At 43.0% G+C, this 14104-nt stretch overlaps 1 protein-coding gene across 1 annotated transcript in view; it reads right to left on the bottom strand.

Moving 5' to 3' along the window:
- The window catches only part of rpgrip1l (RPGRIP1 like), a 33140-nt gene extending 19820 nt beyond the window's left edge, over window positions 1–13320 (bottom strand). The window contains exons 1-14 of the mRNA XM_079501884.1: window positions 13238–13320; window positions 12552–12652; window positions 11579–11723; window positions 9588–9738; window positions 8917–9097; window positions 8105–8210; window positions 7879–8022; window positions 7063–7168; window positions 6147–6293; window positions 5632–5705; window positions 3864–4003; window positions 3660–3766; window positions 3497–3547; window positions 2444–2623 (exon numbers count right to left, since the gene is read on the bottom strand). Coding sequence (XP_079358010.1) covers window positions 2444–2623; window positions 3497–3547; window positions 3660–3766; window positions 3864–4003; window positions 5632–5705; window positions 6147–6293; window positions 7063–7168; window positions 7879–8022; window positions 8105–8210; window positions 8917–9097; window positions 9588–9738; window positions 11579–11723; window positions 12552–12636 — 1617 coding nt within the window. The 5' untranslated portion in view covers window positions 12637–12652; window positions 13238–13320. The remainder of the gene's footprint in view (window positions 1–2443; window positions 2624–3496; window positions 3548–3659; window positions 3767–3863; window positions 4004–5631; window positions 5706–6146; window positions 6294–7062; window positions 7169–7878; window positions 8023–8104; window positions 8211–8916; window positions 9098–9587; window positions 9739–11578; window positions 11724–12551; window positions 12653–13237) is intronic.
- Between the last annotated feature and the right edge of the window lie 784 nt (window positions 13321–14104).

Below are 14104 nucleotides of genomic sequence, written 5' to 3'. Positions count from 1 at the left end.
CCCCCATCTGAAAATATGTTGTTCCAGGGACCCCCCCCCCCCCCCCCCCCCCCCCCAGAAGCAAAGATGCGAGTTAAAAACGTTCGCTCTGAAAGAATATATTCAAATATTTGCACCACATTTTCACGATTTTTCAAAAATAGCAGATCTACAAGCTTGTAGCGAGGCACTCGGTGCTGCGCTATGAGCTTGTATATCTGCTATTTTTCAATAGCTAAAGTAAGGTATACAATAATGCTTAAAAACACCAAAAGGGGTTCTCGCCCAAAATGGGTTAAGAAAGCATTCATGTTAAAATGTTAACCTTGTGTGCTCGTGTACTGTACATTAGTCACCTCATTACTATTCAATTGCAAAAGGCCTTGATTATAATATAATGAATTGCCAATATTATTGGCAATTTTGACAATTTCTGGAAAAGATAATAAGCTTTAAATCATAGAAGAACCATCTCTTCCCATCCAAATGGATACCATCCTTCTGGCAAGGAACTCACTGAAATCTGTGTAAACTGACTACCATCTGCTCCATTCCAGGTATGGCTTTAAAGGTCCTCCTTACACACCGGGAAAGCTTTTTGCGATTAATTCGCCAGAATAAATATATTTTTCGGCCTGGGCCATGGCTCAGTGGTCCAGGCACCAGCCAAGGTGCCTGGACCAGTCTGGCAGTGTGGCAGTGTGCCGCGGGTTCGACTCCCGATCCCGATGGCCTTTACTGCATGTCTTCCCCCCCATCTCTCTCCCCATTTCCTGTCAGCCTACTGTCTATCCCTCCATAAAAAAATATAAAATAAAGGCGAAAGCAAAAAAACATTTAATTTTTTTATTTTATTTTTATTTAAGAAATATATTTTTCAAGTGTTGGCTTCATCGTGAGTACACAGAACGCTAATATTACGTGGTAAATTATTCAAAGCAAGGTCGATTTCTCACCTCAAATAACATTATCAACCTGTATGAATGAAGCATAAACACATTTATATGAATAGTTTGATCCAAAATATCTGCATTTTTGGGATGTTTATCCGTCATGCTGTCGGTGTGTAAAGACCCTAACTTTGCACAGCCACCATTCCTGTAGCATTTAATTTTAGACCAGGATGCACACTCATCTAAACAGTAAAATACTGTAGATGTACGTTTAGGTCCATTGTGGTAGCCTCTCTTGGTTCATAACCACTTTAGACCTGAGGACGATCAAAAAAAAGGCTTCTAAACCCTAAAAGTTTTCTGAGAAACCCATGTTTCTATGTCAGTGGTGCTCAACCTTTTCCATGTCAAGGACCCCCAGAATTATCTGTATTTGGTCGCGGACCCCCATCTGAAAATATGTAGTTCCAGGGACCTCCCAGAAGTAAAGATTTGAGTTAAAATTAGAGTGCAGCTCTATGAGCTTGTAGATCTGCTATTTTTCAACAGCTAAATGCTTAAAACACCAAAAGGGGTTCCGCCCAGAATGGGTTAATAATCTGCGATTCTGCAAGTTACAAATTATGCTTATTTCCCTGGCAGGAGCTAAAAGCAGCCGCCTGGGGCCCCATTCAATCCCCTGGTCCACATGCTTTTGTGGCCAAGTGTCCTTAAGCAAGGCAATTAACACCTAACTCTATACGAACACAATTGACCATATGCAGACCGCGGCCATCTTGCCATTAAGTGAATGGCAGGGTGGTAACTAGGTGCAATTTGCCATTGACAGACCCTACATCCAAACAGAAAAGTTTGTAATTAAACAACGTCAAACTCACCAACATTGCAGCTGTACGAAAAGCTTGAATTAGCCTCTATCTGCAAAGTGTTTGTTTCATAAAAATCCACCGTATAGCTACTTTCTGTCAAGAAATCCCTTGCAGTGTGAGATGATTATTTTTGTGTTTGAGTTTGGAAGCGCTCGTTGGGTATAACTCAACACAGCCCTGTGTACCACAGCCATGCTCTAAATCGAAAGTTATAACTAAGGTTCCATGAATACCGGATGACCGGTGTTTTCAACACCTGGTGTTTTCAACACCTGGATATACATCCCATGCGCGTGTTGAAAACACCGCCTCTGGCGGTCAGTAGGTATGAAATAGAACAGTGGTTCCCAAACCTTTTCATGTCAAGGACCCCCAAATCGACATTTATTAGCCCGCGGACCCCCATTTGAAAATATATGCCAGGGAGCCCGACAAGAGAGCATTTGTTTTACCTCTAGCAGTGTTTCGCAACCATTTTCATTTTAAGGACCACAAGTTTGATATGTAATAGGCTACGGACCCCCATTTAATGGCATTTCTATATTGTGAAATCAATGTCAATTTAACTCTAAGAGTGGAACCAAATGGACCCGTTAGGGTCCAAACTATCATTTAGCTGGGGACCCCCTGGAACGCCCTCATGGACCCCTAGCCACTGCTATAAGAGAGCCCTATAAATAAACCTGACATGTGTTCCTCTACCTGGTAGTCTTTGTTGATCTTGTGCTGAACAATCAGCATGTCTCTGGTCTTCTCCAGTTCCTGGTAGGTCTCCACGTACATGGCCTGCAGCTCCGCCATGGAGCGCGCCGTGTCTCCCTGCGCCTCCTCCTCCACCTGTTGCAGGAAACCCAGCTCGCCACGCTTCTGTGACCTCCGTACCTGTGAGGGAGAAAACCTTGAAACATTTGGGCAACTTTGGTGATGGAGGGGGCCACTATATTTCCACACTCCCTAGGGCCATATGTCGTAGGAAAAATAGCCGATCTACAAGCTCAAAACGCGTTGCGCTGCGACGCGTTTTGAGCTTGTAGATCGGCTATTTTTTGCTATATTCGAATTGAAATCTTGAACTTTTGCTATTTTTGAATTGGAATCCTGAAAATTAACATTTTTATGTAATTTCAAATGCCTTTAATTATACTTGTGTTGAAGCAATGAGCTACTAATTTAGACTGAAGTAATAACAGCGGGTCATGTTTGCATGTTGTGGAATAGTAACAGCTGAAACCAATATTATATCAGTATTCTGACATTAACCTGAGGGCCACCTTAAGTGAAGGTGGCCCCCGGCCGCCAGTTGCCCACCCCTGAACTATATGCATCTTAGCCTGCCAAGCCAGGGAGAGGCCCCAAGATATTCTATTATACAACAGCGTCATGACACGAGAACGCACCGATACCCTTGCAGAAACGCACAATACACACATACAGTGGGACAACGCATTAGTAGAGAAAAGGCGACACCCATGCCAGGCATCTCTAACCCATTTTGACCTGAGATCAGATTCTAAAAATGTCTTCTACATCCTGACAGTTTTCTGAAAAGGCTATGTTTCTATGTCAGTCGTTCTTTGATTTTTCAAAAATAGCAGACCTACAAGCTCGTAGCGCGCCACTCGGTGGCGTGCTATGAGCTTGTAGATCTGCTATTTTTCAATAGCTAAAGCATAACATAATGCTAACACCAAAAGGGGTTCCCGCCCCAAAATGGGCTAAACTAAAACAGTAAAAACACGGTGTTGTTGTATTTACCTTGATCAGCATCAGTGCCTCGCTCAGTTCCGACGCGTCTAACTCGCTCTCCTTAACAACAAGTGTATATAGACAGATTATTATTGTACATGACATGTTATCACTGCGATTTCATGATTCGAAATTTTTTCAAATACAACGTGAGAGAGTTCCAGGCCTATACCTTAGTGTAGAACGCCAAACGCTCGCCTATTTCCTCCAGCTGCTGTTTCTGCTCCAGGAACTGGATCTCAAGCCTCTTGTTTTCGTCTGTCAACTTCTCATTTACATCTGAAATACAAATACACCAAAAATAAGAACCCCAACATTTTGTATTTCTAAATACAGCAGGACCGAAACCAAATTACCGTAGATAGGTGTACTGTACCTCTCTCAGCCTTGATTTTATCCAGGATTTCGTTTTTGTCCGTGAGGTCAGCCTTCAGAGCCACCTCCAGCTGAGCTATCTGGAGCTTCAGCTGCTGCTCTCGTAAACGCCACTTCTGTTCCTGAGATACATCAAAGGCACTGGGAGCACACACACATTATACACAAGTAAGACGCACGAACGCGGGAAGCGAACGCAGCTCGTAAATTGCAATAACAATTAGAACTAGAAAAAGTGCCCTTCTGGGCACAGGTCTCCACCAGGAGGATAGGAGTGTGTGTGTGAAAACAGGTACAAGGCGGGCTACTCCTGAAAAGTTTAGAAGCCAATTGTAGCCAATGAGGGTGGATTATGAGAAATCAAACAAACCCGTCTTGATCACATGACTATGGAGAGCATGTGTACCGATTTGCGTGGAATTTGGATAAAATCTGAAGGAGTAATATTAGAAAATGTGTTTAATATATGTCGGCCTCCTGGTGGCGCTATAAAGAGCAGATGTGAAAAATTCCAGGCAAAGGTTTTTCCTTGGCTTCTAGGGAGTTGGCATACAAAGTTATCCACAGATCCGTGCAGTTAGAGGTAAAACACTTTTTGGCCAGTTATAGCGCCACCATGAGGCTGAGTTGAAAATGTTCATGTGGCATTTCTTCCTCGGCCTAGTGGGAATGTGCGTGCACAATTTCACGGATATCACACGATGTGTTCATGATTTGCAGCATTTTGTTTGAAACTGAGCACTCCTGCGAACTTTGGAAGCCAATCTTAGCCAATCAGGATGGAGTCTGAGAAATCTGAAACACCCGTTTCGTTGAATGGCTCTAGAGAGACTGTGTACCAATTTGCGTGATGTTTGGACCAAATCTGTAGGTGTACTGTCCAAAAACTTGTTTTGCACAAAGCGGCCTCCTGGTGGTGCTATAACAGGCCGTTCTGGAAATTTTGGGGCAGAGGTTCATCGTTGGCATCCAGGGAGTGTGTGTGCAAAATGTGGCATCGACCGGGTTAACGGTGCCGGAGATTAGCTGTTCACAGACGGATGGACGGACGGACACACACACACACACACGGACACACGGACGGACGGACGGAGTGCAAAACATACTCTCTCCCCATGCCTTCGGCCTGGTGGAGACAATAAATTACGTACTTTAAGGTTTTTTTAAGATTTTCTTTTAAGTCAAGTTTTTTTAAGTTAAGTTAAGTTTTAGTGTGTGTATGTGTGCGTGTGTGTGAGTTTTGTTTAAGTTTTTTTTATGATTTATTTTTTGTACGTTTTTTTTTAAAGTTTTTTCTTTTAAAGTTTTTTCTTTTTAAGTTTTTTTTTAAGTTAAGTTTTTTTAAGTTAAGTTTTTTGTGTTTGTGTGCGTGTGTGTTTTGTGTGTGATACAGCTGCGCCCTCTGGTGGCGGGCGGGTGGTGTTACAGCGTGACACACACACACACACACACAGACAGACAGACAGACACACAGACATGTTCTGCTAGGTCTCATAGTTAGTGCTCACTGCGTTCGCAATTATATGTGTAGTTTTACTGGTTAGCGGAAATAAAACTGCGTTGATTGATCAACAACATCAAAGCGATCAATACACAATCAAAGGAGGTGCAGTATTGTTATCGTATTGTTGATTTTCCAAGTTCTTCCACGTCATTTTTGTCAAGCAGCAAGATTGTACGATGAACGACGATAAACCTACCTCCGTAGCTCATTTGGATACTCAATATAGCCAATCCAAGTAAAGGATTTCAAATTCAGATGTATTTACCTGTTAACAAGTTTATCACAATTCTCCTTCAGTAGGTCACGCTCCTTCTCGAGATCATTAATCTGCTCTTGTAACTGTAAAATGAAAAGATCAGAGAGAATCAAACTTTATTGTCACATCACATTACAAGTAACATGGGTGGAATTCTTGTTTTTGCAGGCTCATCGTTGCAGTTAAAAGAAAAACATAAAGTGCATAGTACATGACTAATCTACATGAAAATAAATAATAGTGATGTAGCCTACGTGTATATATAAAGTAGTCTCTACTAAAAGAAGACCAATTCAGTTCAGTCTGTGCAGTGTCACCAGACCTAGTTCTTGTTCAGCAGTCTAATTGTTGACAAGTAGAAACTGTTCAAGAGTCTGGAGGTGCTGCTCTTGATGCTCATGTAACGTTTGCCCGGCCATGGGCGCGGCAGTGGCTTGAACAGGCACACAGCTAGTTGCCATTAGTCGATTAGTTAGTTGTGTTATGATTCCGTGTTTTGAGATGGGGGAGAGGGTACTAGTCACCTCCTCTGTCCGTCTCTGTGAGATTGAGGCAGTCTGTAGCTGGCTCTCCAGTCCCACACTCTTCAGTCGCTCGTCTTTCAGCTGGACCATAAGCTCATCCACTTTGGCCATCACCGCGTCATGACTGGCCTTCATCGTCTTCTGACTCTGGAAATCCAAAGTGTGGATATTGGATATAGAGATTTGAAACCAGTGTTGATTTTGACGGTACATTTTGATTTTAGTTTTTTAGTCTTAGGGCTCTATTTTCGTCCATGCTATATCCCTAAACTACTTTGCCTTTTTTTTTACCATTTTGAAAAACATTTTTGAATAGTTAAAATAAACTATTCAAAAATGTTTTTCAAAATAGTAAAAAGTAGTTGATGAAAATATAGCCCATAGTCTCTTGAATAGTTTAGTTTAATTTAGTTTTAGTCACATCTTAGTCACCTGTAATGTCTTAGATTTTAGTCGACTAAATCTACAGTTGATTTAGTCGACAAAATGTATTTTGGGCAGACCTTGATGCCGTCGTAATGACTTATTTTAAACTTGCTGTAAATAGCCGATCTACAAGCTCACAACGCGTTGCGAGCTTGTAGATCTCCTATTTTCAGCATGCAACCAAGCGTAAAATGACTTGTGTCTTTTACTTATACTGGATCTCTTGTCCACTAGTCTCTTCCTAACATTTTAGTCAAGTTTGTATTTGTTGACAAAACTGTCAGTATATTTAGTCTTAGTTTTAGTCATTGTAGCTTAGTTTTCATTTAGTTCCCATTTAGTTTTCGTCAGTGAAAAAAGCTAGTCTGCGAACATTTTTCGTCATGGTTTTAGTCGACGAAATCAACACTGTTTGAAACTGACATTTGTGCCATACATTGACAGAATCGCAGACGGATTCTGACTATTATTGTCCTCATTGATGTCTCACGTCTTGCAATTGGAGGAACCTGCCCTCCAAGACCGTCGTGGCGTTGGCTTTCTCCGTCAACTGTTTCTGCAGTTTGATCATCTCCACGTTATTCTGGATGGTGGATCTGCAAGAGACCGCAACAACGCAATGCGTCAGATACACTGATATACTTCAGGGGTTCTCAACGTTTTTGGCCGGGGACCCCCGGAAATGCTTTGGCAACGTCTCGGGACCCCCGCCCCCTCCCGACCCCCAATATAAATTGACTGCTACAATAACCTTAACCCATTTTGGGCGGGAACCCCTTTTGGTGTTTTAAGCATTGTTATAATTTAGCTATTTAAAAATAGCAGATCTACAAGCTCATAGCGCGCCACCGAGTGGCGCGCTACGAGCTTGTAGGTCTGCTATTTTTGAAAAATCGTGAAAATAAAATTTAAAAGAAAATCTTTTTTTTTTTTTTTTTTTTAATAATTTGGGGACCCCCTAAAATAATTTGGCGACCCCCTAAAATAATTTGGCGACCCCCCGAGGGGTCGCGACCCACGGGTTGAGAACCCCTGATATACTTGATGATTTCTGTCCGTTTCTGTGGTCTTTGTGTACAGCATGGTGTTATTGATTTCAAGATGTGGAGTGTTTCAAACTTGTACCATGCCTGTGTACACTGAATATGGTTGCTTTCCCAAAAATAAATAGTTCACTTTCAATCCTCTGACAAACCTTCTGTATAATACTTTGTAGGCTTATTACAAAAGGACAATGCACGTTAAATTCTCAAAAGGTTAATTGATGAGGGGCTGGAAAAAAAAGAATCCTGTGATTATTAATTACCTCTGTCCAGTGGTCTGTCGTTCCCTGAGCTGCAGGAGAGATTCCTCGTACTCTTTCTCCTTCCTCCTCAGCTTGTCTCTGAGGAACTCCGACTCTCTCATCATGTCTTCTATGTCTCCTTGCTGTCTCTCCATCACGTTCTCTCTGTTACACACACAGAGAGATATGGGGATATAGGGCTGCATCTAGCAATGATCTATAGGTTATGGTAATGTACTATACTTACAGGTTGCGTATCTCCGCCCTGGCTTCTTCCAGCAAGCTGTGTCCATATCTGGGCAGCAGGCCTGTTGGAGGTCTTCCACTTCCCTCTACCTCTACATTCCTGGTACCTGCACACAACAAATGTAGTTTTTGAGTGGTGCAACCACTCCCTTACAGAGTTATGTGTGTGTGTGGGTGGCTGGCTGGGTGGGTGGGTGCCTGCCTGCCTGGCTGGGTGGGTGCCTGGCTGGGTATGAGCACGAAAACAGAATGGTTGTTTTTCACCACCTGTGCGCAACCTAACACACACACAAACACACACGCACATATTAACTGTATGTATGATGATTTCAGGTGTGACAGTACAGTACAGTACAGTACAGTACAGTACAGTACAGTACAGTACAGTACAGTACAGTACAGTACAGTACAGTACAGTACAGTACAGTACAGTACAGTACAGGGACCGGCACACGGTAACTCTGTCATTTCTCAACCGTTTCGGACGCGGGGCGGAAATCCCCCCACCCCCCCGGGAACCCCCACACGGAGTTGCACCACTCACTTCACATGGGTGTGATTTTTTTCTTTGCATGCAACCAAGTGTAAAATGACTTACACTGGATCTCTTGTCCACTTGTCCCTCCCTAACATTGTAGTCTAGTTTTTATTTGTTGATGAAATTGTCAATAGTCTTAGCTTCAGTCTTCATAGCTTAGTTTTCATTTAGCTTCCATTTAGTTGTCAGCAGTGAAAAAAAAGGTAGTCGCCGAAAACATTTCGTCATAGTGTTAGTCGACCAAATCAACCACTGACACACACACACACACACACCTCTGGGCGGCATCGGGGACGGAGTGGGCGAGTCGTCGCGCTGCCTCTTCAGGCCCGTGTTGACGCGCGACTGGACGCGGCCGTAAGGGCCCGCGGGCTTCCTGCTTTGCACCTGGAGCTGCTGCTTGGCCACCAGGAGGCGCTGTTTCAGTCCCTCGTTCTGCTGCTGCAGTGCCCGCACCTTGATTGATTGATTGAAATTTTTAGAATGGGTACATTTCAAACGAAAGCACAAGTCAATACAAAAACTGTTACTTTGTGGACGATCCATGATTAAGCATTACACTTCCATGATTACACTTATTTACAACAGGGTCCACCATGTTCAATTCATCAGAACATTTAGAGACGTACAAATATATTAAAAAATAAATAAAGAAATAAAGAAAAAGGAACATCATCATAAAAAGAGAGAAAAAAAGAACAGTAAGGGGAGAAAGGGGTGGGGGAGCTCAGACTTAACCCAATAAAGGCCAGGAACGTGGCATTACGTTAATTTCTCCTCCCCCTGCCTGTGCCAGAACGTAATATTACGTCTTTCTTTAATCTAATTGAATCCGTTATTATTATTATTATTATGTATTTTTTTACTCATGTTAGACAGCCTCGCGGCTGTGCGCGCGCTTAGTAGTCCTTATTCCGTGCCGGTCAGTATTTAGACACAGGTATACCTTGTCCTGCAGTTCCTCCATCATCTCCTCCATTTCCACGTCGCGGCCTGCTGCCGGGGCGGGGGGCCGCGGCACCCCGCCGCCGCCGCCGGCCACCAGCTGCTCCATGCGACGCCTGTCCTTGACCAGCTTCACCAGCTTGGTGGCCAACCTGGGGGGGGGTTGGCGGTGCGGGAGGATGGAAGTTAGAATGGCCCATTAAAGACCTGAGACCAGATTCTACAAAACGTCTTCGAATTTCTGAACAGTTTTCTGAAAAACGTGTGGTGCTCAATCTTTTTCATGTCATGTAACAATTTAACGTGATGAGGAATCTATTCCCATAACATATTTAAAGGTATATTCAGTGATTTGACTTAATTCAAATATCACTTATTTTTTCTTTTTTTATGGATAATCCTCCCTACTATAGAGTGTGCTGACTATATAAGGAGTTCCTCCCTGTCCCCAGTGAGCCCCTGGGGTCAAAAAACCCTAGTTTCAGTTTTGGTGGCGGGTGGCAAAGCCTTCATCCAATCAGGATGAGAGGGGCCTTCCTCCAATCATGATCGAGTGGGGGCGGGCCTTGGTGCACATGCTGTTGGCCTGTTGCACTTCCCCCCACTGTAGAGCGTGCATGTGCACATTTTGTTACCGGGGCGGACTGGGTGGTTTTCAAAATTACCCAAATCACTGAATGCTCCTTTAATTTGGGCTTGAGGGAAGATGCCTGAGTGAGAGCAGGTAACATCATTTTGGCTGCCTTGGTTTGCCTCGTCTAATATAATGGCCCTCCCTGCCAGGGACTTCAGCTAGAAAGACCCCAAAAATTCACCCGGTGAACCCGGAAGTAGTTATTGTCGGCCATTACGGATCTACCGCCGGACACTTTAGCTTTTATCAGAAGCATTAACCCATTTAGGCCTGACGTCGACATTTTAAAAATGTCTTCTAAATCCTGAAAAACCCATGTTTCTATGTCAGTGGTTCTCAAACATATTCATGTCAAGGACTCCAAATATATATGACATTGGCCGATCCCCATCTGAAAATATGTTGTTCCAGGGACCCTCCCCAGTAGCAAAGATTTGAGTTATAAACTCGCTCTGAAAGAATATATATTCAATGATTTCAGGCACATTTTCCAGATTTTTCAAAAATAGCAGACCTACAAGCTTGTAGATCTGCTATTTTTCAATAGCTAAAGTATAACATAATGCTTAAAACACCAAAAGGGGTTCCCGAACAGAATGGGTTAATATAGTAATCTTGAGGTCGAGCAGATTGTGTATTGAGCTCCTAAACATCCACCTCAATCTGAGATTCAATTCAGAGAAAAACGCAGCTAAAGATCGCGATTATAATGGAAGTGGACGGAGGGGAGACATTTAATCGGCCGACCACAGCGTAAGAAAGCGTTGCCTATAGCGACGGGGAAGCTAATGTACGGTAAATATAAAAGAGGCTATTCTGGATTAATAATGACCCCCCCCAAAAAGACGTCAAACCTATTGAAAAATAGCAGATCTACAAGCTCATAGCGCGCCTGACCAAGTGGCGCGCTATGAGCTTGTAGGTCTGCTATTTTTGAAAAATCGTGAAATTTTCAGAGCGAACGTTTTTTTTTTTTTTTTTTGTGGCTTTCGCCTTTATTTTATATATTTTATGGAGGGACAGACAGTAGGCTGACAGGAAATGGGGAGAGAGATGGGGGGGAAGACATGCAGTAAAGGCCGTCAGGATCGGGAGTCGAACCCACGGCACACTGCCAGACTGGATTACCAGCCAAGGTGCCTGGACCGCTGAGCCATGGCCCAGGCCAGAGCGAACGTTTTTAACTCAAATCTTTGCTTCTGGGAGGCTCCCTGGAACAACATATTTTCAGATGTGGGTCGGCGGCCAATTACATATAGTTTTTGGGGTCCTTGACATGAAATATTGAGCACCACTGAAACATGGGTACTTAAAAAAACTGGAGGATTTAGACTTAATGTAGACTGTGTTTGTCTCACCTCTTAATCTTGTCCTCCTGGTTGTGGCCATGCTGCTTGAGGAGCAGGTTCTCCTCATGGAGGCGCAGGAATTTGTCCTCCAGTTCCTCCCTGGACACCCGCGAGATGGCCTGCCTCTCTCTGGCATTCTGATTCACCAGTGACTCTGTCAGTAGAAAGAAGGGTTTGGGGTAAATGATGAGGTCTGTGTAAGCCAATACACGGTATTGTATGTACTCACAAGTGGTGCCAAAACAAACCTCTACAATGTAAGAAAGGGAAAAAAAGGTGAATAGGCGATAAAAGGAAAATTATTGAAAACTAGTCCATATACCCGTTGGGGGCTATGAACAGGAAAAGTAACACTTACGCAGGCTCGTGCACAGCGATGCGTTGTGAGCTTGCAGATGTGTTATTTTCAAATAGCCACTGTATTATATGTATGAAGGGTTTGTTTGGGCTTGTTTTCATAGACCTGGTTGCTTGTTTCTGGCACAAAAGCTAACCTGGCAAGTTGGCAACCCTGGACTGCAAGCAGCACCCATAGTTGCTTGGGAAATGAAATGAAATGAAATGAAATCTATATTTACCCAGGGTATCTGGGCTAAGCTCAAGAACTTGTTTCCAGCCAGGCCCTGCTCATAGAACACATTTCATCGTAGTGGTTCAATGCCTTGTTCAAGGGCACTTCAGCGGTGGTAATTTTAACGTGTCGGACGGCTGATTCGAACTAGGAACCTTCCGGTATCAAGGCCGCGCCGCTATCCGTTCGGCCACCGCTGCCTAACCTGGCGCCATAGTTTCACAAAACGCTATGTTTTCAAAGACCCAGTTGTTACTTAGCTAACCTGGCAAAAACGCTTAAAAAAACAGCGTTGAAATTTGGTAAAAGTGAAAAAAGGGCTTTGCAGTAATACTGTAGGTTGATGCAGGTGTAATAGGTTGATGGCAGGTGATCTGGGTTCCATGATTACAGCAGGGATAATTCACTAACCTTGTGCCCCAGCTTGGGAGAAGAAACTCAGGTTAATGTCTTTGACTGGCACATCTGCTGCGGTCTCGTCAACAAACATGGACATGGTGCTGCACTTCACCCTGAGAAGAATCAGTTCACATGATGTCGTCAATCCAACACAACCTTGGCGTCAGAGCGTAGCCTACACTAAAAATAAACAGTAAGTTGAAGTGCCTATTTTGTTATTAAGTTCTACTACTGTTGTAGCGTCTTGCTCTTGATTCACTGAACACTCTTTCTCCAATCTTTGCACTTTGCAAATCGCTCTGGATAATAATAACAATAAAATAGTATTTCTTTGTAAATCAGATTCAGCGTTGATCCATCAGTTTATTCTGCACTGTTTTGAGGAATTGACCCTGATGTAAACAAGTCTTAGTGCTTTTTCTGGTTTATCCTTGTAGCAGTCGCTGTGCTTTCGTTTGAAATGTATCCATTCTGCTAACTGAATACAAATTTCAATCAATACTGTAAGATAACGGTCATGTAGGCTGTAACGGTACACATTGTGCATTTGTGCTTGGCTAATGGCTTAGCATTATTTGCAACAATATTATTAAACAAGTCGCAGCTCAAACGAAATACAACAGTTAGATATAACTTCAAAGACAATCGTGGTACTATTTTAGGCATTCCATTTTTATTTCTTTGTTACATTTTCTTACCGTTCTGGCAGTTATCATCTTTATACTCCACAACCATAAAGTCCACAACGACCGTTGCTAGTATAAACAACAACACATTTCCTGTATTCGTCGACATTCAACGCATGCGCGGTGCTGAATTGTGGGATGTGTAGTTCTTTCCTGAATAATCTGTTTCTCTGGGCTCTGCAGTAGAGAATCTCTGCTTTGATTGATTGAAATTTTAAACAGGTTGCAGAATGAGTACAGTTCAAGGATAGTACAGGTTTTGATTGATTCAATTGTATTCACAGTATATTCACAGTATGTAGAATGGGTACATTTCAAAAGAAAGCACAAGTCAATACAAAAACCGAGCATGAAACCAGAAAAGCACTGAGACTTGTTTACATCAGGGTCCTCCATTTTCAATTCATCAGAACATTTAAAGACGTACAAATATACACTTCTATGAAAAAGGAAATAATCATATATACTACAGTTAAAGAAAGCAAAAAATGGTACAGTATGGAAAAGGGGGGGGGGGGGGGGGGGCTTTGGCTTTTTTACAGGGGCCAGTTTTGAATTGCAGCCGTCCGTATAGGTGTTGAAGGAGTCTAGAGATTCACATTTCTTACCAGCTGTTGGTAGGGCGTTCCACATTTTAGTGGCATAGGAGCGAAATTAATTTAACCCCTTGTTTGAGCCGAATCTGGGGTGAACGTGATTTGTTGAACTCCCTCTGGTGTTGTGGGTGTGCACTTCGTTGACATTAAGGAAGTATTTAGACAGGTACATGGGTATCTTGGTGGTGTAGCGAATCTTGTAGACCAGGCCCATTGCAAGATGCTGTCGTCAACCCTAAGCCATTCCAAGTGCTCTGACACTATCATTAATATGGACCGAAGG

Source organism: Electrona antarctica, assembly GCF_951216825.1.
Source record: "Electrona antarctica genome assembly, chromosome: 5".
Taxonomy (NCBI): Eukaryota; Metazoa; Chordata; class Actinopteri; order Myctophiformes; family Myctophidae; genus Electrona; species Electrona antarctica.
Note: the sequence above shows the minus strand (reverse complement) of the source record. Positions and strands in the feature narration are given on the sequence as shown.